Source organism: Calypte anna, chromosome 21 (assembly GCF_003957555.1).
Source record: "Calypte anna isolate BGI_N300 chromosome 21, bCalAnn1_v1.p, whole genome shotgun sequence".
NCBI classification, from domain to species: domain Eukaryota; kingdom Metazoa; phylum Chordata; class Aves; order Apodiformes; family Trochilidae; genus Calypte; species Calypte anna.
In genome coordinates this window covers 1,290,365-1,315,709 of record NC_044266.1, presented here as the reverse complement: position 1 = coordinate 1,315,709, position 25,345 = coordinate 1,290,365, and the positions used below count along the sequence as shown (strand labels likewise).

General features: G+C 49.9%; 1 protein-coding gene across 1 annotated transcript in view; it reads right to left on the bottom strand.

Annotated features, from left to right (window-relative positions):
- Positions 1 to 15,958, bottom strand: part of PRDM16 (PR/SET domain 16) — a 255,630-nt gene extending 239,672 nt beyond the window's left edge. The window contains exon 1 of the mRNA XM_008503631.2: positions 15,908 to 15,958. Within this exon, the coding sequence (XP_008501853.2) occupies positions 15,908 to 15,944 (37 nt within the window). The 5' untranslated portion in view covers positions 15,945 to 15,958. The remainder of the gene's footprint in view (positions 1 to 15,907) is intronic.
- Positions 15,959 to 25,345: the final 9,387 nt, after the last annotated feature.

The window sequence follows — 25,345 nt, the reverse complement described above, 5'->3', positions numbered from 1 at the left end:
AGCTCCAGGGGTGCTGGGCTGAGCTCTGGGATTTCCATACTGCTCCCCATTAAACTGCTGAGGGAATGCTCTGGGAAAAGATCTTCAAGAAACTGACCAGAAGAGACAGAAGAATTTAGAAAAGGGGAAAAAAATCAGAATTAGTGTCAAAGGAGAAGAATATCACAAGTAGAAGGAGGTTCTCCCAAACATGTTGGTCCCTCAGTGGTGCTGAAGCCCAAGCAGAGAAGGAGCTGGGAAGGGAGGGGGGGGATATACAGAAAACAGATTAAAATTGCCAGCTACAAGATTTGTTCCAACATTTGCCAAATACCAGTATAAATTCAGAACTCAAGTTGAAATCCAAAAAGCCCATTTTGTCAGTTCTCAAGCTGGAGCCTTGCTAAAGCATCACATTGGCCTGAGCTTCTTCCTACCCAGGAGCACTGATTTATTGCTCGCAGGCTCTGCTCTACAAGTCAGCAAACAGACTAGTTAAGTAGTTACCACGAAAAATATTTAAACAAGCAACTGCAAATGGTGTAGACTTACAGTCCAAACCCTGGATCAGTTATCTGAGTGCAGGGAAGCAGCATTTCTTTCTTTTGTTTTCTGGAGGGGTCTTTTTCCCCCACATTTTTTTTTTCCTTATTTTAGTAGCTAGCTAAATTCTAGCAAATCCTGTAAAACTAAACCTCACTTTCCTCACAGAAGTCCTGGCCCCTCAGCACACACTGTTTAGCAGCTGAGGAAATGCCAGGTTGTAGCAGGATGCTGCCACAGGTAAGAGCTACAGAGACAAAAGCTCAGGATGGTCCTGAGCAGCTTCAGCTGATGTTCACCCTGAGACACTGAACACATGGACACAGCCTGGCCTGGCCCTGCCTCTATTCCTCACACAAGTTTATTTCTGTTATAATTCATAACAAACTCCATTTTCATCTGTAACCATGAACTTTTCTAGCTTTTGTAGCTTCAAGTCAGCTCATTAACATTACTTAGACATCGTTTTTATAGCTGAATTATACTATGTTTATACTGTGGAATTCCATTACTTAATTGCTTCACTACTGGAAATTTCAGTGGGGTTCTCATTTTTCGCATAAATCTTGAGAATAAACATGTTCCTGTATTTCTCTTACTTAATTAAGTGCATATTTCATAAAAATAGCCAACACAGACAAATTAAGCAGAGCATCATTTGTTTAATCAAACGGGAAACTCACGCCGCATGTAAATGGGGGAACGTCAGGAGCTTTGGGATCAGCTCCTGCAGATCCCAATCCCCCCCTTTCCACACAAAAGGGGGGAGCAGTGACCCCACTCATCGCTCGGGAACACAGCCAGGTTTTCACTCCCTAAATGGAACCTGGACATAACCTGTCCCTGGAGGAATCCGGGCTGATTTATGGAAACCACTTACTCACACTTGAAGCCTGGGCTAAATAATAATCAATAATTTATCAATATTTTTAATATGACATTATGGACTCTGATTTCTCACCCCCTGAGCTGTCTCTAGGACTATAAATAATCTCCCCACTGCATGGAGAAGGATTTGTCTGCAGGACTGATCTGAGAAACACCAACTCTCCATCCAGCCAATCCATCTCCCAGGAGCTGCTGGATCCAGGATCCAGTCCCTAAGTGCCACCAGAGAAGGCTCCATCCCAGAGGTGACAACATCCCACAGCAACAATCCCATTCTTACCATCCTGGAGCAAAGGATGGAAGCATTTCTATTTCACCACAGGAGAGAAAGATGAATTAATAATATTCTGGAAGTGTTTGTCTTAACCAGGACCAGTTCTGGGCTCCAAGAGACAAAACTGCCAGGAAATTTGATCCACTGCCTGCAGCCTGGAGGGAATCCCAAGCTCAGTATCTCTCTCGTAGAGACATGCAAATTGCTGTTGATTTTCCCTTTTTAGAGTGCAGGCAGAGAAGTTCCTCCCCCAGCCCAGTGCAGCACTAGCTATGAGCTCAGCACTTACCTTCACCACGTGTTTCCATGAGCAAACCTGAGCATGACAACCGAAATTATTGCCATTTTTCAGGGATTAGAAATGCAAATATTAATTCCAGAGGACGGGGAAAAAAAATGGTTTCACTTAGGTCTGAGTGACCTGGCTCATGCAATTCAAAAATCAAGTTTGGTTTTTAGCTGTACATTGATTTAGTGTTAAGACCACAGCTAGCAGTGAGGAAAAACAACCCTGGGTCTCCCAGGCCCAGTTTTGGAGGGTCTAAGGTCACAACAATTCCAGTTGCATTTAAAATGGCCAATGCCTCCCAACACAACCTCACCCTGTTTGAAACAGAAACCAGCAGTAGGTTTTGCAAGTCAGATAAGAAAGGGCAGTGAGAAAGATTTGGCAAAAAAGAAAGTGATGCAGAGAAAAATGTGCAGACAAATTGCTATTTTGAGAGCAGGGCCCTTCTTGCCATTCCCTCCCTTATCTTTATTCCACCTTCCCTCTTGAGACCAAGAAGGAGGCAGGGGGGAAAGCAGCTCAGGCTCCATTACACAGAGGTTGTGTTACAAGCATAACTTTACCCTGGTAAATAATGTCACTTTCTCCAAAACACACATTTGCTGAAGAGCTCAGGACCAGAATTAAGACTCCAGACACCAAAATATTCCCCCTAGTTCATCCAAAGTGAGAATTTCATTACACTGTCCCAGTAACTCCCATCCCACAGGAAAATGGGGGTTCCTCATTTGCACTCAAGTCCCCTCATCTCCAACACCCACATCTACCCTCATTAAACTACCTGCAAGAGAATGAAGGCAGAAAACCTTGCCTGAAGCTCCTCATTCTCTATTTTTATATTAAAATCTTTTCCTTTGCCTCTGATACCTTGCATTACAAATTTTGCTCTTCACCAGCTGTATTCATAAAATCTAAGACACCAATCTAACAGCACAGGGAATTTTTAGCCTCCAGTACTGAAAACAACACCAGGTGATGCAGTGAACCAGCAGATGCACTGATGAGCTTTTCCCTTTCTTGGCAAAATAGAAATAAGGCAAAATTAAACCCAAGGCAGTTCTTACCAATACCTACAACACAAACCCTTTTCCTACACGCAGAAGGAAGGGGGGTGACATTGCTCAAGTGTTTTCTGTCTCTGGTAGGGTTTTTGGGGCAGGCTGCCTTAAAAGACAGAGATTCCAGCCAGAAAAGAGTCAGCTCTGTGGAGCTAAGAGAGCTGGGGCAGCCCCTACCCTGCCTCTGCCAGAGGAACAGTACCACAGGTTCCTTTCCAAGGCACCAGGACATATTCTGTAACTTTTCTTGGCTCCCCACCTGTGTGGGGGACTGCAGATGTTGGCAGAGAGAAGCCTTTCATCTCATTTCATGTGTAAAGTCCTCTTTCCCCTGGAGAAAAGCTCTTCCTTGGCCAGAGCCCATGGGTGGTGGTGGAGCAGCCGGTGCTCTGCCTTTCAAAGCCAACCCTCAAGTATTATTCCATTTTCCTCTGAATCAAAGTATTGAGGTTTCTTTGTCAGTGAGAAGGGAGGTAGGGTTCTCCTTCCTCCCCCTGCCCCTTCCTCACAATCCCCTCTCTGTCTGGGGGGCCGGGGAAGGCTGTGTCCCCAGAGATCCCCACGGGATCCAGTCCTCTGGTAATGGACTCCTCGGAGGTCCCAGCAGCTCCCACCTCCTCCCTGCTGGGCTTTGAAGGTGAGCAGCAACCCAACCCTGCTGGGGGGGAGCTGGGGCAGAGAAAAAAAGATTTCTTATCAGAGCTGCCACTCGAGAAGACCCAGGTGGTGTGGCTGAGGGATCCCAAGCACCTCCCTCCCTCCAGCCCCCAGCAAAGTGGGCTTGGAGCAGCTCAGCCCAGGCAGGGGCAGGGGGGGAGCAGCCCCTCACCTCCTGGGGGGGCTGAGCTGCTGGAACCCCTTCTATGGGACATGGGACCTCAGCACCAGGAGCTGCCAGCCAGGATTGTGTGACCAGCTGAAAACTGCCCTGCTCTACCTCATTGCTCATCTGAAACTGAGCTGAATTCTCATTGCCCGATTTTCTGTGTTATAAGGGCAGTTTGGGTAAGAAACAAGCAAAAGTTTCAGAAATCAAGCATGCTCTCCAGCAAGGAGATGGAAGGTTCTGCTTTCCTCAGACACCTGAGATTTAAAAGCACCCACACATGGGGATGAGTCTGAAAGCATTATCTTAAGGCAGGAAACATCCCAGACCCCTGTACACACAATTTCTGTTCATACCTGAGAGTGTGTGCAGGGGAAACGTAATCTGTTTTGATAACTCCTGACATTAAACAGTGATAAATAATTAAATATGTTTAACTGTTTCATTAACTAAAGACAGATTGAGAGCACTCCATAGATAGAATATAGATCAAAAAGATTGAGACTGGCTGTAAATTCCCCTGATGTTTTATGACACCATTTGTATTCTGTCACTCACTAGCTTTATGTATAGTCCAAGCTGTGAGCTGAATACCCCATTCAGAGAGCCACTCACTCTGCATGTTATTGCAATTTAATATTTTCACACACAGACACATCATTATCTTGGAACCTGACACTGCAAGGAGAATTCAGTAATTTTTCAGGAGTGCTCTTTTTTTGTTCTAACAGGATTGATCTAAATGAGTGCAATGTTTAGGCTCTGCACAACCAGAGCAGCAGGGAGGTATCTGTCTGGGTGTTCAGGGACTCCTCTCACTGCAAACAGGTAGGATGGGATCTCACCAAAAGAACTAAAAAGGAAGATAAGGAATCTGTCACTGTCAAGGAGAACAACAGCTCTTGGGCAGGGTGCCTGTGAACTAAACCTTCAAACATCTCCTGCCAGGGAAGTCCTCAAAGGTCTCTCTCCAGGATGCAGTTACTGAAAGGTGGCTATGGGATGGGATTGTTCCCCTTACCCCAGGAGGCTGAAGGGGCAGCAAATACACATTCCTTGAGGCTGTTTGAAAAAAAAAAAAGAGGCAAACAGCACTTCAAATTGCAGGTTAAAAAAAAAAAGCAAACAACAAACAACAACAACAAAACCAACCAAACGTGTTTATCAATATGTTAAAAGCCAGGTCACATCAGGAACAGGACTTTAGATACCTAGACAAAGGCACAGCTGATTTCATCCATGGAAAGAGCTCTACCTTGTACCAGAGCCTTGGGAGTTAACCATTAACCAGCACTACATACCAGCTCAGATATAAGGAAAAAATCTCTTTGCAAATAGCCTGGTGTCCCCAAGAGCTCCGTGCCTTGAGGGCCTGCTCCAAAGTCCAGCCAAGTCCATGAAGGACTCCCCTGAACCCCAGCAGGTCTCAGGCTCTCAGCTGTGAGGCTGCAATGCTCATCCTGGCCCTGGGGAAGGTTCCCTTAAGACAGTGATCACCTACACAGGGTTTGAGGCAAACTTGGGCTGTGGAATTCCTGTTTCCTGCTCCTGATTGAGGCTGGAACTTCCCCTTTCCCTAAGTTCTGAGCTCAGTGTTTTCATTAGCACAGAAAGGAGGGTTCCAGAGCAAGGGCAATGCACAGATATTCCAGAGGGAAAGCAGGAACCTGGCATCTCCTGAAGGACACGGCCCTGAAATTCCCTCAGCTTTCCTGAAGGATCACTCCTTAAGATACTATAGTGAACATAAGACCAAGAACCAAATTCTGCTCTGAACTTTATCCAAATAAATAGTTAAACACTATTCTAGGAGGAAAAACTTAAAAACTCCCAAAGTAATGAAGATCTGGTTTTATTCATTACATATGAGCCATGTGAGCAGAACTGTTTCTGAGCAGAAGGCTTTGCAAAGTTCTCCACGAGGTATCAGCTGCTTTATAAATGTGACTGCTGTGCCACGTAGGGATTTACATTTATTTTATTCCTATGTGATAATTCTAAAATAAAGCACACGATCACTTGCAAGTTCTGCGTGTTCCCTATTTCACATTTGTGCAATAAAATATAAAATGAAACCACTCCTTTTCTATAAACAGGGGAAAAAAATGGTAAAGCAATTTTATACTATGTGAACTTCAGGAACAACCATTTAAAAATTAATTTACATGATTGAGCCCAAAAGGTCTATTTCACTGTAAATACTAGCCTGAAAGGAAAGAAAACACCAGACTACATGTAAACAAAAGCTTTCTTTTTTATAAGCATCTGAGATGGAGTAAAAGATTTTTCAGTCAAATCTGAAACTTGGAAAAAAATTAAAAACCTGACTCAGTAAATTCAGCACAGATGTGGCAAGGACCTCAGTGGGCACTGGAACAAACCCAGACACTTCTCCAGGAGTCAGCAGGGCAGGTGTGCACATCCCTCCCCTTCGACTGCTGAAGTAGCTGAGGGCAAGTTATTTGCTCAGTTAGTCCATCAGCTTAGCAAAAAACCAGAATTCCTGCTTTTTCTGCATCATCTCTGATACACTGATTTCCTTTCAATCTTCCCCAAGTGTGGCAGGGTTTGTTTCAGCAGCAGCAGCACAGGACCCCACCTCCAGGGCCTTTCTACAACTTTTCCATGTTCTGCACCAAACTTCACATCCACATTTCCTTACAGCCAAGGAATCGTCTGGGTAAAGCACAATAACACTGGGCTGAGATAATAAATACACCTCCTAAACAGAGCTGCTTCCTCAGCCTGAGGAGAGAAGCTGCATTTACCTTCTTCAGTCCTCCCGAAGTGATTTTCTATCAAGTAGGAAATAAAGATGATTTTTTTTCCCCTGCAATACTAATAGAACAATAACTCAGTATTGCTTCTACCAAAATACTGCTGCTATAAAGTTAAAGATATGGAAATGAAAATTAGCCTCTGTTTATGACAGCAGTGGAAAGGGGGAAAAAAAAAAGAGCACAATGTGTGCAGGGAACAGATGGCTTCTGTCCAGTGTGGCCCATCTTCTGTGTATTACTTCTTTGGAAAGGAAGCCACTTCAGAAAATAGCAATCTGACTAAAACATGCTGAGATTATCTAATTGATCATTCCAGAAGTTTAAAAAAGAAAAAGTTACATTTTTCCCTCAGATACTGATGTGCAGATGCTAAAAGTGAATCCCCTCAAATCACCAGTGTTTGTGTATTTTATGCACATATGCACAAAATCTCCTGGGTCATGTCCTCAGCTGGTGAAAATTAGTTTCATTGATGTTGATTCTGATTTACATGAGTTGAGGATCTGGCCTTTCATTAAACAAATAAATAAATAAATGCTGTCAGTTAGAGCCCTGTTTCCACAGAGCCTCTCTCTGAGGGGCTCTGCTCACCATTGCTCCCCAGTGATGCACACATCCTACACCTGTGTGCACTGACACTGACAGACCCAGGGAAGAACATTTAGTGGCTAAACTGTGGGATCTGGAAAATCACCTTGTCTCACGAAGCATAAGAACCAGAGCTGTGCAGGAGATGAAGTGCCCACTCCTGTTCCTGGGGGGTTCATTCCCACTGAGCCTGGGACAGCCCCAGGGGGCTGAGGTTGGGCTGTGTCTGCCCCTTCCTGAAACCTCACCCCATCCCAACCCAAAACTTTTGGATGAAGGAGCAAACCAGGAGAGGGGTGCATGCACCCACCCCTGGGGAGACCAAGGAAACCCTCAGCACTGCTTGGGGGTGCTGGCAGCACACATGGAAAAGTAAAAAAGGGAGGGGGCACCTGAAGCAATGCTGAATTTCAGCTTCTCCTGAAACAGGAAACACTGGTCCTGGCAAACTGGAACTGGCAAACTGGAACTGGCAAACTGGAACTGGCAAACTGGGCTGCAAAAAAGAGGCAGGGAAGCACGTTTCCCTCCCTTCTTACAGTCCATCTCCCAAGTGGGGAGCTTCAGCCAGACAGGCGTGGATTTTTTACAGGGGGAGCAACCCATGAATCATTCACTAAAAGGCCCGTGTGATAATGAATAGGCAGCCTTCTTCAGGGGTGATAAGATATTTTAACTAAAAACATCAGGGCATGTTTAAAAAATGATTACAAATTATTTTAACAGTGTATTTGCAGAGGGTTATAAAAACAGCTATAATATTTTTGTCTTGGATTCTAGAATTACCAGTGTGACAGCTAATGCAGTAATGATTTGTTTCAAATGCCAGTGTTTAAGCTGTATAAAGCTGATTTTATACATTTTTCCAGTAGGCCGCATTGTAGTTAATGAAATTAAACACACCAATCGCATTTGTCCCCAGGGGATGAGGAACTGAACACGCCACTGGTTTATTTTTTTATTAAAATAAATTGCAGCCAGCAAGATGGACTAATTGCATACAGAATTGAAAGAGAAACATTCCATTGATATAATTAAGCCAATTTTCATGGACAAAAATAGTTATAGTGGATATAAAATAAGCAGAGCGTTCACTAGGGTTTGACTTCTCCCCACCCTCCCCATTTTGTACAGAACATTAACTATTAAACAAATATCTATCTCCAAGGGGCCGACAGCCTTATCTGGGATGATGGCTGAATTGATCCCAAGAACTGACGCCGGGGCATTGTGTCTCAGGGCCTGGCTGAGAGAGAGCTCAGAAGCCAAAGAAAACAGAGCAGCAGAAACCCACCACAGCAAAATATTACCTTAAAGCAAAACACCTGAAAGATGTAAAACCATCAAGACAAAAATAAATCACCACCCAGTTTATTTGGCTCTGACATTTCACCCCAAACGCCTCTGCGGTCACTTCTCTTTGGAGAGCTCTGCTCCAGCCTCCCCCAATTTTCTCCCCAGCACTACAAAAAGCCAATGGTTCAGAGAAGATGAAGTCTTTCCCCACCAGCTCACAGCCCAAGATTTACCATGAGAGCAGCATTATTCTGGGGCCTACTGGAAATAATTTGCCTGTCTCAGTCCATTTTCAGCTGGAAAATGTCTCCCCAAGAGGACGGGTGGCCTTGTCTGCAGTACAAAAGGGGGTTCAGCAGTACAAAAAAATTGCCTTCCTAACTTTCTGTCGGGAATCTGGGTGAAGCCCATCTCCAGGGGAATGTGATGAAAGCTCATCCAGCCCCCTGAACTCAAACTTCCCTTCCTCCCACTGTCCTGCAGCCTGAGCGCTGCTGACCAGAGCAGCACTCGGTACCTTGGCCCAGAGAAGCATTTTACTCCCTGGAAATGGAGTTCAGATTCCAGCCCTACCCCCTGATGTGAAGCACACACCGTGACCTTAACTGCAGGGAGATTTCTTCCCAATTACAAAAATAAAATAAAAAAAAATTTAAAAGCTGCTTATTCAGTGTGTGAGCATTCAGAAGCACACTTATTCCAGGGATGAAAGTCATATTTCATTTTTATTAGCAAAGAGGGTCACATCATTCACTGAAGAGAAGGAAAAAAACCTCTTCAGGACAGGGACACTCTGTTACAGATTTGGACGCCACAGAACACACAACCTACTGCAATAAAAATAAAAATAAACAGCCCATGAGTAGGTAGCGGTGATGCATGAAAATCCATTAAGAAAATAAAAGAAATAATAAGGTCATAGATCTTTTCCACTACGACATCCCTGACCTGAAATTCCTCCAGGAAAAAAAAAAAAAAGAAGAAAAAAAAAAAAAGGGGTGATGGTGGTGGCATATATTTAAGATCAGAAAACCCAGCAGTAATTTTGGTGTGGAATGCTGTGGAGTACTGACATATCAACAGGCTGTTACCCAGAGAGTGGGAACAAATGTGTTTGCACATATCCTTCAGATGCCTCCATCCTTACCTGCAGCCAGACACTGCCTGTCCCTGTAGCTATTGATGTGCTGGCCACTCCAATTAAAAATATTACAGGATTAAAATATCTTTGGGGAAACAGGCATGAAAAAAATAATTATTCAGCTAACGTTTTGATCCTTCCCGCCAGCATTCAGAATTGTACGAGTTTATCATTGAAATAATCTCTAAATGGAAAAAAAATAAACACATCCAGCAATAGTGGGAGAGCCATGGAGCTGGGGAAACAAAGCAGGAGCTTGCCCTGGCCCACAGAGAGCAGGCACAGCCCGACACGCCAGCGGCCTCGCCGTGGGGAACGCCTGGATTGGCAAGGGAGATTTTTTTTCTTCCAATAAACAATTTCTCACACTGTAAGTTTAGTGCAACAAGGGGAAGAAAACAAAAGAAAAAAAGAAAAATAAAAAAAATCAAACCAACCCAACCCAACAAACAGATAATAAACAGAAAGCAGGCAAATTCTACAGTTAGGAAAGGCAAAAGCAAGTCTGCAAGCTGTGGGTTCTTTCCTGGTTCCTGTCCCCAGGAGCAGGCAGGGATCCTCCTGCCATCACACACTGCCTCCACCTTCCCAGCACTAACTAAACCTTCCTGGCTGCCGAGGTGGCTCCTAAGCCTTACCTCTCAGTGTTTGCAAACTTGTCTGGGCCTTTGTCTTTGAAGCACTATATTAAAGAGCACAGAGCTTTTATAAAATATATAAGCCATCATAATCATAGGCATAATAACAATAATAACACTTTTCACTCAACAGGCCCTTCCCTTCCCAGAGTCTCCGGGTGCTTTACAAACACCAGTGAAGGCAGCCACACCACAGAAGGAGATTTCCTTCTCCACCAGGAGATCCCCCTTGTCCTTCCCCCCAGGTGTGGGAGCCCAGCGGGCAGGGGCAGCGCCGGTCACGGAAGGGTTCCATCCGAGGGAGGAGCAGGGCTATGGTTACAGGGAGCCACAGAGATGAGTTACACTGCTCCCGTGCTGCTGTGAAATCCAAGGAGTGAGTGGAGATTGTGTGCGTGCCTCAGGTGTGCTGGAGAGCTGGGATCCTGCCCTGGCAGAGGCTCATCCTGCTGCAACGTCTGACTGAGCGCCCGGCAGGCTCTGGGTGAGGAACAGAAGAGCAATTCTTTGCTCTTGCTGCACTCGGTATCTTCACCAGGTATTTTTAATAGCAACCTTTAGAATTATGCTGCTTTTATTTTTTTTTTCCTCACCCACAGCTAATGAAGATTTGCTATTGCCGAGCTTGAACTTACGCTGCAGTTCCCACACAGAGCCTAAAAATAAGGCAGCTTTATTTGCTGTTTAACGAAGTTTTACAAAAATCCAAGTCACAATTTCAGCCCACGCTGCACTGGGTTGGGATCACCCAGTACCTGTGATTTACCAGACAATCTTTGTGTGCACACTATGGGTCCAACAGACATCAGCAGGGGCACGGGTTGCACCCGCGTGGTGTTTGTCCAGAACGTGGGAACTGAGTGAAGCTGGGCTGATGTGCCAACCTCTGATGGACTTTATCAGCTGAATGTTTCCACTTGCACACTGCAGGGCCCTGGGATGTGAGGCACGGGGGCTGAGCACCACACAAACCTCACAGACACCTACAAACACCGACTTTGGAGCAGGCCAAAAGTCAGTCCCTAATTTCTGTGTCTTCTTCAGCTTTGGCACCTTAACCCTGCTAGGCTGGGGGACAATTCCAGAGCTCTCCCACCTCAAATATTCCTCCTGGCCACCAAGTTTCTTCCCAGGACAAGGAGGAAGGAAGAGCTTTGCAGTTGTTCACTCTGCACTTTCTCAAACCAACCGAGCAGGGAAGGTGGGTGAATTGATAAAATTCTATCTGTAGAATTTAGGTTTTATTTTTTAAGAATAAACTGATCTTAAATCCTCGGTAATTTTTGTTGAAGCGCTAATTACACATCACCTTAATTAACAGATCAACTCCCCCATCCCTTCCTCCCTTTCCCTGCCCGGCATCCCTAATTGCCTAATTGAACAGATCCGGGGCAGGACGGGGGAGGGCGAAGCAGCCGAGGCCGCCGGCACCCAGCACAGGGGCATCCGCACCGCACCTGCGCCGGCTCCGCGCCTCCCCGCGCAGGGAGAGAGCCGGGCACCGCGGGGATGGGGGCACCGGGAGCCCCCCGCACCTTCCCCTAATTTGTTCGTTCCTGGGGCTCCCGGAGCCCGTTTTCCAGCTGGAGCCCCCCCCGGCCGGGCAGACCCCGAAAGGAGAAGGTGGAGGGGCTGTGAAACACTGAAAAAAAACCCGAAAAAACCCCAAACCCGCCCCGATCGCTCGCCCTGGCGGGACCCGGTGCCGGCAGAGCCGCACGCCGGGAAACGGCAGCGGGGCTCCAGCCTCCCCCTTGGCCACCTCCGCAGCCTTAATAAAAAAAATAAGTATAATAAATACATCAGTAAGGGGGAAGCCTGCTCCTCTGCGAAGGCAAATTGTTAGAGCATGGAGCAGGCAAAGGAGGGCAGGGTTGGATCCCAAACCATTCCCGGTCCGGCCAGCCTGCCCGACAGCTCACAACAGCCTCGCCGAAAAACTCAAGCCCTGAAACTTTGACTTTGTCATGTTCCTAACAACGAAAATCAAACGGCGGCACCGCAGAAATACCGGGCAGCTTTTCCCAACACGAACATTTATTTAGAGCCCGAGATGTAACAAATTCCCACTCGTGCTGGGGGCTGGGGTTATATTTACAAACTTAATTCAGGGATTTCGAACGGGAACGAATTTGCTTTAAACGTGGAGCGCCCAACTCGTTTATTTGCCGCTTCTCCACCTTAGTAGAAAGAGACCATCGGCTCCTGCAGCAGCTTCTCCCGCTCCCCGGTTATTTTATTTTCTCGCTGAATGACGAGGCCCAGTGACCCGCTGCGGCAGAGACCCCGCCAGGCTCCCCAAACCCCCGGCACCGCCTTTGGGGGTCCCCGAGGAATCCAGATGCCCGCGGAGGGGGTGCGGATCTGCAAGCGCTCACCTGGAGCCCCCGGGTGCTGCCCTGCCCGCCTCTCCCCGCACCCCCCAAGCCGCATCTCTCGCTTTACAGCCGCTCCGACAGACCCCCACCCCCGGAGGGGAGCCAGAAAGCGAGCGGAAACAATTCCCCTCTCCGGTTCAGCTCCGCCGCCCCCGATACCTGCCTTTCTCCTGGCCAGCCGGGGTAAAATTGCTGAGAATTTCCCTCCAGCCCCCTCCCCGTTCATCCCCTTTCCAAGTCAGGTAATAGAGTCAAATTCCCAGAGGAGCCTCACATCTGCTTAAAATATTGTCCAATGAAATTAAATTCTACAACATACTGTGTTTTTAATATACTGTATGCTGCTGCCTCGCCCGCCGGCCGCCTGTGTCCCGCGTTAGCCCGGGCTCTGGGCAGGGATTAATTAATCCAAGAGGAGGCTAACGAGAGCTGGAGCGCGGGGCAGTGCGGAGGGGTGCGGGAAGGGCCGTGCGGGATGGCGTGCAGCAGCCCGGCTCCTCGCTACCTTGCCGCTATAAATACGGCAAGATCCACGCACTCGTGTCCGCGTTAAATCTGTTTTGCAAATAAATACTCCTGGGATATTGAAACCTTAGCTTTGGACTACTGTTTTGAACTGTGATCCCTAAAAAATCCTCAGCTGAAACCCCATAAACCGTTGGGCCTTGTATTGTATTAAACACCTGATTTTAATCAGCGCTCAGCCTCCCGAATAGACACTTCCAGTTGGGATCAGCAGCGCTCACCCGCAGCCCGGAGCTTGCCGAGCTCCTTCTGTGGAAGGGAAGTGGCTGATTCCCGGCTCCTCTCCGGAGCCCTCGGGATGGCCAAGCACTGGAAACCTCCCAGTCCTTCAGCTGCAGAGGCTGCCTCGCCGCACACAGCTGAAAAACCCGCACCTTGCACCGCAAACACAGCTGTAAAAACCCCGCATCCTGCGCCGCAAATACAGCTGTAAAAAAAAATTAAAATAAAATTGAAAAAAAAAAAAAAAAAAGCAAAGCGAGCAAATAAACAAACAAAAAAAAACTGCACTGCAAACACATCTACAAAACTCCGGTGCCTTTTGCAGGAGGAAAAAGGAGAAATAAAAAATAGGAGAATAAACCCCTAATTTTCCACTCTGTTCAACCTCGCTTTTACAGCCGAGAGAGCTCTGAAAATGACTCTTCTCTGTAACAACCTAAAACAATAAATGATGCGGCTTTTTTAAAGTTGTTATGAATTGAACGGGGGACGTTTAAAGTGTGTGTTTATCGGGGGAAGAAAAAAAATAAATAAAAACTCCAGAATTAATTGAAAGCCAACTTCCCAACTAGCCTGGCAGCGCTGTGCTGACAAGCATCGATGGTTCCAACTCTAAAACCCTCCGAGCCGCTTTCCTGCCCGCGGAGCCGCGTTTGTTGGGGCGAGGAAGGTGTGCGGGTGCCGGGGAGAGGGACTGGGTCGGAACCTGGGGAACCTTCCCGGAGCTCTGCAAAACGCAGCCCCGGAGAGGGGAATTGCTGGGCCGCGGGGCTGCCCGCGCCTTGGGCCGTTCGGGAAAGCGAAACGCGGAGCGGCGGCTGCTCGGCCACCAACAACAACCTGGGAACAAAGCGAGTTTGTTTGGGGTTTTTTGGTTTGGTTTGAGTTGGTTTTGGTTTTTTTTTTTCGGAAGGCACGGAGGGCTGAGGAGCGCGGGGGCTGCGGTGGGACCTGCCGCACGAAATACCCCGCTGACCTTGCGGGGGTTCCGAAGGCTCCGGGTAACGAACTTGAACGGCAAAACAAACCGCAAAATAAACGGCGCTCCCGCTGCCTGCGCGGGCACCCTCCGCCAGCCGCGCTGCGAACCGCGCCTGGGTTTTCACCCCAAAATCGGGGCTGAGGACACCGTTTGCCCCCCTCACCCGGGGCGATCGCCCCTGCGGACTACCAGGGCCTGCAATCGGGCGAGTGGCTGCCGGGGGGCCCGCGCCCCCTCCCCACCGGCTCTTCGTGCCTCCAGGGTCCGCCCGGAGGATTCCCTGGGAAAACCCACGCGATTCCACCACCTCGGGACCCGCTACTCTCCAACCCTTCCTCCGAGCACTACACAAAACAGTTTTCTAGCAAGGCGCAGACTACGCTGCAGCCGCCAGATATTTCGGAGAGAGCCCGAGAGAAACAGAAACTAAATATAAAAATAATAACAGCAGTAGAGAAGTCGGGAGAGGCTGCCGGGCAGCCGGACCCTCTGCGGCACCCAGCCTAGCAGTTAATCGGCGAGGAAAGAGCCTGAGCGGTTACAGCTGGACCCTGCGGGAGCCGGGGCAGGACCCCCCCGGCTCTTCCCCTGCAAAAGCCACGCTCGCCTCCTCCGAAAATCCAACCTAAAAACGATTCGAAAGAAAAGAAGGAAAAGGGTCCAGTGGAAGACGGAGGAAAGAGCTGCGCGAGACTTACGAGTTTGCAATTCCACCCCCAAGTAAATTTAAAAAAATTAAAAATTAAAGACACTCCCCCCACACTCCCCTCCCCCAGACCTTCTTAACCCCCAGCTGGGACACCCGAGCTGCCATCGGGATCTTCCCTCTGGACCTGCGAATTCAAAGCCCCTCACTGAGAGCGGATCCATTTTTTGCTACAAATTCTCTTCCGTCCCTCTCCTCGATAATTGTTCCCGAGACCAGGAGGGTTTCTGTCACCCCCCCGTCTGCCTCTGCCTGTCTCCCTCTCTCTCCCCCCCCCCTCCTCTTCCAGCGCTAAGTCTCCCCGGCTCCCGCAGGCCGATGCCAAACGCAGACCTCTAGCGCCCACTATTTCAAAAGCCAGGAATATTATTTCACAAGACTTGGAACGACTCAAAAAAAAAAAAAAAAAAAAAAAAAAAAAAAAAAAAAAAAAAAAAAAAAGTTGCTATCCCCTTTCGTCAACTTCCAGCTAACTTTCGCTTTTCTCCCCCGGCCCCGCGCCGCTCGCCGTTCGCTCGCGGCTCCCCGCTATAGCGCGCCCGGGGGCAGCGCGGAAAGGCGCGGAGAGGCGCGGAAGGAGCGCGGAGCGGTCGGTCTCCGAGCAGACGGGGCGGGCGGCGCGGCTGGCCGCCGCCGCGGGGAGGGAGGGAGAGAGAGAGAGAGAGAGAGAGAGAGAGAGAGAGACAGAGGGGCTGCAGCCCCCGCAACCCGCGCAGCCCCCGGCCCCGCTCCGCGCCCTCCTGCCCCGGCCGCCGCGGAGGCGGTACGCGGAAGAAGGGAGAGAAAGGACCTACTTTTGGGCAGTTTTCTCGCCCTCGCCTTGGATCTCATCGTGTCGGCTTGTGGATTCCTCTCCTCCTCCTTGAGCCCAGAAGCAGCTACACACTATCTTCATCTCCCAAGCATTGTCAGTTTGGACACCTTCGCACATGCGCACAGAGCATTCAATCTGACACCCTCACCAGGGCCAAAAAAACTTTCCAATGTATTCATCATCATCGGGGTGGTTTGCTTTTTTTTTTTTTTTTTTTTTTTTTGTCCTATCCTCTTCTTCAGACCACTTATCTCTCCCCCCTCCTCTCTCCCAGCACCATCGCAGCCTTCCCCTGATCTGCCCCTTTAAGAAAAATCAGCCCTCTCCGCTCCTAACCCTCCGCACACTGACCTTACACACTGGACAATATTTAAGGATCAAGGTGCCATCCTATAAAGAGGTGATTATCATTATATTCTTATTATTGCTATTACTGCCACTAAATAGCGATGACTGTAGAGAGTTTCTTAATGGATGTCATCATGTAACTGTACCTATTTTAGACATGCTTTTATTTTTTTATCTGAAAAATATTTACAGTAACTTTGCAATCAGCGTGTGTCTTTATTTTCTGCCTTTTTACCCCTTTTCCCTTTCGGCTCAGGGGGCTTGCATAACTTTTAAAATGACAGAATTCGCGCTGTGGTTTGTGCCGTCGTATTTCTCGCGTTTCTACCAGAATATTTCTGCTCCGCACCGGCGCTCGGAAGCCTTTGCTGTTGCTCCCTCGGGTTGATTTATTTCTGTTTGTCAACGGTTATGACCCAGAAAGGCGGACCAAACGGTTCCGTTCCCCTTTTACCAGGAGAAGGGGGTGTCCGGCGGGGTGCGGGCCGGTCGCCTCCGCTCCCGGGGCAGCTCCAGGAGGTGGTCCCCGCCGGTACCCACCGGGGAAGGGGGTGGGAGGCAGCGGGCCCGGAGCCCCCGGCCCTCGCTTCCCCGCCGGGCAGCGGCCCCGGGAGCGGCGGGGACAGGCAACGGGGGCTTGTGCTGCTTGGGGTTTTTGTTTTGTTTTGTTTGGGTTTTTTGGGGGTTTTTTTTGCGTTTCAGGTGGAAGGCGGCGAGAGGGAAATTCTCCTCGGGGACGGGGGAAAACGGGAGAGGAGCGGACACCCGAGAAAAGCAGGAAAGGAAGGAAGGAGGAAAAAAAAAAAAAAAAAAATATCCGAACCCCCCGGAGCCCCCGTAGGACCTGCCCGCCAGCCCCGGAGCGAAGGTAGAGAGAGCCCGGGCAGAGCCGCTTTGAAGAAAGGAGCGAAGTGTAAATAGCCCGGTGATTGATGTGCTGTCTTTGACTGCGGAGAAAGCACTATTTTAATTCAAGTGGCCAGGTCAGATGGTCACGGAAGAAGGTTGAAAGGTAGGATTTAATGAGATTAATATGGAGAGAGAGAGGGAGAGAAAGCGCGCGCCTTCATCAACATTCAATAAAATAATGGGGTTAGTTTAGGGCGAGCGCTCTGGGGTGCGCTGGGAGTGCCAGCCCGGAGCAGGGCTGGACGAGCAGAAAAACCAGGAGCCCTCTCTGAAGGGCACAGGAAAAACAAAGGCCAAACTTCTGTGGGTGCGTCAGGTCCCTGCTGGAAGCCATTCTGCCAGCTGCACTTCTGCCCTGCAGGTGGAACTGGGGAGGGGGGCACAGGCTCGCTAATTACCGGTTTTCCCCTCCTCAATAAACTCTTTAATTGCGAATGGGAGCAGGGCCCTTTCAGATGCTACCTATGAGCCAGCGCTGAAGGGAAGGGTGGCGGAGCAGGAGTCCAAATAAAATAAATACGTTTGAAGGGAACTTGCAGCCACGTGTCGCCTAAAATGTTGAAACGCTGCCTGTGAATTCCTTCCTGGAGGACGCGGGAGCGCACAGGTCGCCGTTTCACGGCACGGCGGGCACCCGAGGTTGGAAAAACATCTCTGAGCTTCACCAGTGAAACAGGAGCTCTAATGTTTCCAATTCATTGAAATTTCTGCCACCGATCTCGGAGCTGGCTCTCTCCCGCATCCCCCCGCTTGAGCTGCTCACGGGACAGATTTCAGTTTGAAAACGTCGTCCCGGGTTATTTTTCCCGATTATTCCAGCGGTTTTGGGGAAGCGGAGGTTGCCCGTGCCCGGGACGTGTGCGACCCGCGGCTCCGGCGAGGGGACGATGCTCCGGTGCCCGCGTCCCACTCCCGGAGCCGGGACAACAAAAGACACAGAGGGCCCGAGCCATCGGCGGGCACAAGCCCGGCTTAGGGTTTCTTTTTTTCTCAAATCTCCTGCATCCCTAGAATTCATATTTTCCCTAGGAAATAGCTCGTACAGCAAATAACCACGCGGACCCGCTCGCAGACACTCGGGAGACGCAAAAAGCTTTCGGGGGTGTACGAGATGCTTCTGCAAACGAAGCCCCTGAGAAGCGACCGAAAAGCAGCCGTGTGACCCGGCGGCAGCTCGGCCGAGCCGAGGGCTGGGCTTGCCCTCAGTTTGCCTCGGCAATCCGGTTTCTTTTTCTTGCGTTTCTCCCTCTCTGCACCCGCGGTACCGGCAGCCCGAGGGGCAGGAGCGGGGGTCCCCCGACCGCGTTCGGGCTTGCGCTGGGCGGGAGGAAGGGGGAAAAAGAAAAAAAAAAAACAAAAAAAAGACGAGGAGTAGGGCAACAGTGAATGAATTTTTAACTGGAGGTGTCGGGGTGTGCTGGCGTGCGGGAGGGGAGCCGCTGCCATCCCCCCGAGAGCAGGGACCCTTCCAGCGCCGGTTGCAATTCAGCCCCCGCGAATGGGCCCCGCAACCCACGCTCGTTTTGAGCCCCAAAAAGGTCTGGAGGAGGTGGGGGTCCGTGGAGAGAGTAGGAGCCGGGGAGGCTCCGGGTGCCCTCTGACAGCTCCCGGGACACGCTCTTCCCTGCCCATAAACAGCTCTATTCCAGGCTGCCTCGCCGCTTTGCAGACATGAAACCCCCGGGAAAGAGGAGCAGGAATCCCGAGGCACAGCACATCCCCGGAGGCAGGTGTGCAGCCGGGGGCCGGGAAGAATTCTCCAGCCCCCTCCCGGAGCTCCCCCTTCCCCCCCCCTCCCTCGGCACAGACCGCCCGGCCGGGCGAGCATCCTGCGGCTGCCGCCGACTTTCCGGCTGGCACCTGTTCGAGTGCGTGGGGCTGTCACGGGAATTAACCAGCGTGGAGGAAGGGAGAGGGGCCGGGAAGCTGCTGGGCTCCCTCCCAGCCAGTACAGGCGGCTGCCAAGGAGCTGGCATAGGGACCCCGCGGGCAAGGAAGGGTTCGCGGGGGGCTCGGGGTAGCCCCGGAGCCCCGAGGGGAGAAAACGGCTCCCTCGGAGCCGAGTTGGTTCTGCAAAACCTGGATAATTGTCTGCTGCAGACCCTGCTCGTTTCCCCTTTCCACCCCAGGAGTGCCAGGGCAGAGGGAGCAGCCGGGCTCCTGCTGGAGGGGATGAGGTGTGTGTGTGTGTGTGTGTGTGTCGGGGGGGGCTGGCCGGGCCGGGGGGCACCGGCGGAGAAATCCACCTCTTAAGGGTTTATTTCATCCGCTCCAGCTCCTGTTTGCACCTTCAGCTCCTCGCCCTGCGAACACACATTTCCCCACCCCAGCTCCGCAGCGTGCCACATGCCCCCCACGGGGACACACGACGACGCTGCAGGGGGGTGAGAGGGTGGGCGCTGGGGAATGTCCCCTCCAAGCCCCGGTCTTCAGGTATTTTATGAAACAAGCTCTGAAAACACGCTCCAGGTGAAACTTTGCGTGCGAGACGCCCTGGTCGATTTTATTCCAAACCAGATGTAAAAGCTGCTGCGTGTGTGCCTGTGCCTGCCCCCCACCCGCGCTGGGGGGGTGCGGGCTGGGCTCTCGGGGCTGGCATCGGTTCGGCAAATGAGGACGGGGGAGGGGGAAAAGAAATAAAATGAGTTTTGCGAGTTGTTATGCACAAGTATTTTTAAGCAGTAAAGAAGATTAAAATGGTTGAGATAGTCCGGCTTGTCCGGGAGCTGCCGCACACACGGAATAAACCCCTTCCACTTCCCAGGGATTTTCGCATAAATTACTTATTGTTTCTGCGCAACGTTGCGGGGAGATTAGAGCAAGAATTAATATTTTGAACTACGCAAAGACCCCCGTGGCATACGACAGGGCTGCTCTGCCTTTCGGGTCAGCCAGCTCCGGACAGATTAGGCGATAAGAATGTCACACGCTTCCCTAGAGATTTTTCCTTCCTAATCTGCCATTAATAAGCGAGGAAGCGCACACACAGCCGCCGCTTTGTAATTAAGGCTCTGCCTCAAACCCACGCAATCAAAGAGCAGTTTGCCTTTCATCCCCGCCGGTGCCAAGGAATTTCAACACCTTTCGGACGCGGTTTCCAGCCCCGGGTCCCTGCGTGGTGCCGGCACAAGGGGGCAGTTAAGGACAGTTAAGGACAGCCCCGGGGGGCTGCGGGGCCGGGGCGGGCTGAGCCCCCCCAGGAGGAGCCTTCGCCCCTCCGACCGGCAGAAAGTTTGTTTGCTTTCACAGCAGCGGAGCTGCTGCCTTCCTTCGCCGCCGAGGCAAGGGGAAAAATCAGTTGTTTGGGCTTTTTTTTTAAAGGAAAAGTAAAAAAAAATTAAAATGTAAATAAATAAAAATAACTCGAAAGTGAAATGATTATAAATAATAACTATCAAAGGCTGGCTGCAGCTTCTGCGCGGGTCCGAGCCGGAGGAAAGCTGCGGAGTCAGGCAGAGCCCCCTCGGCCTCACCGGGATCCCCGGTGCCCGAAGCTGGAGGAGCCGGCGCCGGCACCTCCCGAAGCAGCGCTTGGGGTACGGGGCTCACAGGCAGGGAAAGAGTGGTTTAGGCTGGAGAGAGAAGGAGAACCGTCCACCCGATAAACCTGAGCAGCTCCTTTCCTGCAGAAACCTCTTTGCACACTCAGATAATTTTTTACCCGAAAATCTTCAAGAAGCGCCAGAAAACCAAACCAAAACAAAAACACCGCCCTGAGACAGAAGCGTCCGCATTTTGTACAGAAAAAAAAAAACCCAAACAACCACCAAACCCCAAACTCCAAATTAAGGCACCCTTACTGGTCCTCTGAGCAGCGAGAAAGAGGGGGGGAGGTGACTGTCACTGCAAAACCTGAGCGTCCGTGTTCCTGTCCTGCCCTGGCACCGCTATCGCTCCTTGCATCAAAATGCGTTTATCAGACTTTTTGTTTTGTTTTGCTTTTTTCTTATTTCTAGAACCAAACACTGGCTCCTCCGGCCATGAAAAAATACCGTGTAAATCGCCATTTCAGATTTTTCAAAAAACACGCTCAGCTATAAGAATTCCTTCGAATTCGTTACACTCGGCTCTGCGAGGCTGCTCCTTGAGCTGGTCCAGAGCAAGGTAAAAACCGCACGTCCTAAAAATAAGAAGTTGTCAAAAGAAAAGCAACATTTACATCTGAATATCTAACTTGAACGGTATTATAATTACAATCGTGAAAGATCGAGCACTGTTGTCTTTAAAACGCCAGCCCCTGAACAGGCAGTTTTCGGGGGATGTAAACACAGCAGCTTTAGTCGTGAAGCTCTCCCAGAATGAAGGGAAATTACGGAGTTATAGCAAATTATTTTTTTTTTTTTTAGAGACGTTTGATCAAAATATTTTTGCCCGGAGAACGTTTGCCAAATGAAAGCAAAATGGAAATGATGGGCGCTGCAATTCGGCAGACAATTTGGTGATGGAAGGAGCCCAAGTCCCCAGCCCTCTCCCCAGGGCAGAGGGTTCTCAGCCCCAGAGGGTTCGGGAGTGCCTCTAGCAAACAGGTACCGAGCCGTTCATTCTCGCCCCAACAATTTTCACCTAAATTAGAGTTTTCTGAAGACACAACAACGACCCGTACCGCCTTTCCTCTCCAAATTCACGGAACTCTCCTCTACTTAAAGGTCAGATCGCGCTGTAAGGTCCAGCGAGAGATGCGGCCCCGTTAACACTATCGCGATAGTTCCTGGAGGGAGCCAGCAGAGCAGCCCCGGCACAGCCCCCCCCCCACTCCCGAGGGCAGGACCACCCCCCTCAGCCTCAGCTAGCCCCTAGCCAGGGCCAGTGAACCGGGGGCTTTAACCAAAGTGTGACGGGGGGCGGCAAGTGAGCCCAACGCGGTCCAGATTTCATTTGCCACCCAGAGCCCCCCAGCAGTGACCACCGGGACCACCGACGGCTCTGGAGAGGTGGCCCCGCTCCCAGACAAGGGGGCTCCGGGGGTGCCCCCGCTCTCGCCCCGGGTTTTTCCTCCCCATCTGGGTGTCCGGGGGCTGCCCGATCCCCCCCGCAGATTCCGCGCCTGCTTTACTTGCGCTTCCCCCGCAAAGGGCGGCTGCAGCCGAGCCGGCTGTATAATTATTAGCTATTAATTGAGTTCAAGACCTTTTACGGTTCTGGGAAATGAGGAGTCCGACCACTAATCCCAAGAAGGGGCTGCGCGCAGCCAAGAGCCATGAAAAAGCCATCGCGGGCTGGCTGGGCCCGGCCTGACACAATGCCCCCGGGGGCGGGGAAAGCCTTACCGAAAATAATTCATTAGGTGAAAATTATAGAAACTTTAAACCGATGGATTTATTTACGAGGTCCCTTTGGGGGCGGCCACTCGGGAGCAGGGGGTGAAGGGGGCAGAGAGCCCCCCGGCAGTGCCCGGTGTCGAGGTTTGGGGGACACACACACAAGGGGACAACCCCCGGGCTTCCCCCGGTAAAGGTGAGGAGCTGCCGGGGTCCAGCCCCTTCCCCCGGACCCCCGGCGACCAGGGGGGTGGTTCTTACCGATTCAGTTTCCTTATCTTTCCACCCTTGCACCTCCCAATTAAACTTCCCCAAATTGCCAAAAGCCTGATTTGCATGCAGGGGGCTCGGCTCAAAGATGCTAACTTATTGTCTCCTCTCAGAACTTAACATTTCTCTCTTCAGTTCCCACTTGAAAGAAGTTTTAGAACAGTATTCAAAGACTGTCCAAACGAACAAAACCCTCCCCTTCGCTAGGGAGAGAAATCCGGTGTATTCAAGAGGAAGGCATATTCTCAGAAGTTTGCAGATTTGCTTTTAAAGGCTGTATTGTTCCTGCCCTTTTCCTACACCACCATCACCCTCCCCCCCGATTTTTTTTTTTTTTTTTTTTTTAAAGAGAACAGCTCACATGCCTGCAAAGGATTATTAAAATAAAACATCATAGAGATGTTTTTCTGTTTGCTTCCTCCCTCATTTTTTTCACTGTTTAGAATTACTTTTCTGGAAGAGCTTTCCAAGCAGCCCCCCTGCTCCCCAACTCATAATTAACAACATTTTTTTTTTCTTTTAGCAAACAGGAAAAGTAAAGATTCAAACCCTTTTCCAAATGCTCTTTTCCTTTGAACACTAACAGAGTTCTGCATTTCAGAATAACGTATCTGCTACAAATACACCTGAAATTATTCTTGATCCTGAGTAGATGTTGTTCGTCTACAGAACAAATTAAATCAGTGAGACCTTCCCAGCGGGCAAAGCCAGAAGCATCTCCCCAAGCACCAAATAAACGAGACCACGATTTTTACTGGGTTTTTGGAAGCTGTTGGAGAGGTGACAGGGGCTCTGCCTTCAGCTTCCCTCCATCCCTGCGTTTTCATTTTTAAGATGAAAAGAAGACGAGCCCAGGAGCTGGGAACTGCCAAAAGCCAGCGGCGACCCAGAGCTCCTTCTAAGGAAGGTGCTGAATGGACCCGACAGGACACCAACATTTTATTCATTTCATACAAAGCAGCTTAAAAAAAACCAAAACAAAAAACCCCAAAAAACCCCCACAACCAAAAAACCCAAACAACAACAAAAAAACCCAAAATAAGTGGCCCCGAGCACAACTGAAGGGCTGGCAGAACAAACGGATGGGCTGCGAGGTGATTCGGCTGCCATCCTTCGGTCCCTAGCGCGGGTGCTGAGCGCACCGCGGAGTGAGGAGGAGGAGGGGAGGACAGGACACCCCCGGGCAAAGCGGTTTCTCCGCCCCCAGTCCCCCTCCCCTGGTCCCTCAGCAAAGCCCGGAGCTGGGTAAGTGCTCCCATGAACTACTGTAAGTGTGCAGAGAGGACAAAGAGCTCCTGTCCTCGGGTCTGGAGATCATAACCAGAGATGGGAAAGGATTTAACAGCACCCTTTAAGTGGTGGGAGCCACCTCTCTATGTCCCAGTTCAAGGGAAAGCCATCAGTCCCAAACATTATTATTATATATTTTTTTTATCATAGGGAGCCAAGAGTTCATTTAGATTTACAAATTCATGAAGACTTACTGCAGAAAGTAACAGCAAGAACATGTGTTAAAATGCAACAGAGAGAATTCCACTGATTTCCATGAGGTGGATTGTATCCAGGAAGAATGAGTCAACTTCATTCCTTGAGTCAAACTCACTGAGCTGAGGAGAATTACACCAGGAATGAGTCTGGATCATCTCACCCAACCCCCCCATTTCATGTATTCCTGTCCAGCTAATTATCTCTTCAGGGTCGTTATGGGCTAGAACTGGATGGGGATTTTATTAAAAAAATTGTTTTCACCATTGGAAAACAACAATTTACCAATTTTCCCCCTCCCCAGATCCCAGCAGTCACACACACCAGGATCTGGGGTTGGGAAGAGCAGCTCAGTGGTCAGGGCACAGGGAGGGAGGCATGGAAGAGCTCCCTGGCTGGTTGTCCTGGCTGGTCTGGCTTCTCCTTTACCCACATATTTAGTGCAAGTTTGAAAGGTTTTGGTCTGATTCGCATGGAGGGGACTGAAATTCCTGAAGGCACCAAAACGTTTCCTGCCCAGCTCTGCCCCTGCACCATGGAGGGACACAGCATGTTTGAGTACTCAGAGAAACCTTTCCCCAACCACACACATGCACTGCAGAACCAGTGCTGTTTGACAGGTGGAAGAATAAACTATTTATTCCTTTAAAAGATTTGGGTTGAAATCTCAGAATGCAATGACAGGAGCAGAGAGACAAATCCTCTAGCACTGTGAGAGATTGGGTCTTTGCATTCAGAAGCCCAGCTGCACACAGACCCTTCCGTGCTTCTACTAACACACAAACAACAGAGCAAACACCTAGAAGCAGAACTGTGGGATTTTTCAACCTTACTGTCAGGTTTTTAGCTCACAAAGTGACTACAGAAGAGCAGGATGGGCAGTTCTGGTGTTAGAACAGCACGGCATGGCTAGTGATGAGCTCAGTGATGAGCAGCTAACACCCAAGCTCCATCTCTAAGAAGTGGTTAGAAAATGAAATGCAAATATATACCAAATATCCAATGGTTTCTATGAATATAAATGTCTGTCTACCTTATGACTGCTATTTTCCAGCCAGCTTTCCAGCCAGTGCAGTCTCTGCACTTCTGTATCTACAATTGTGCCATTTATAAGCCAGGAGCCCACCTTGCCCATGTGCTTGTTCCTA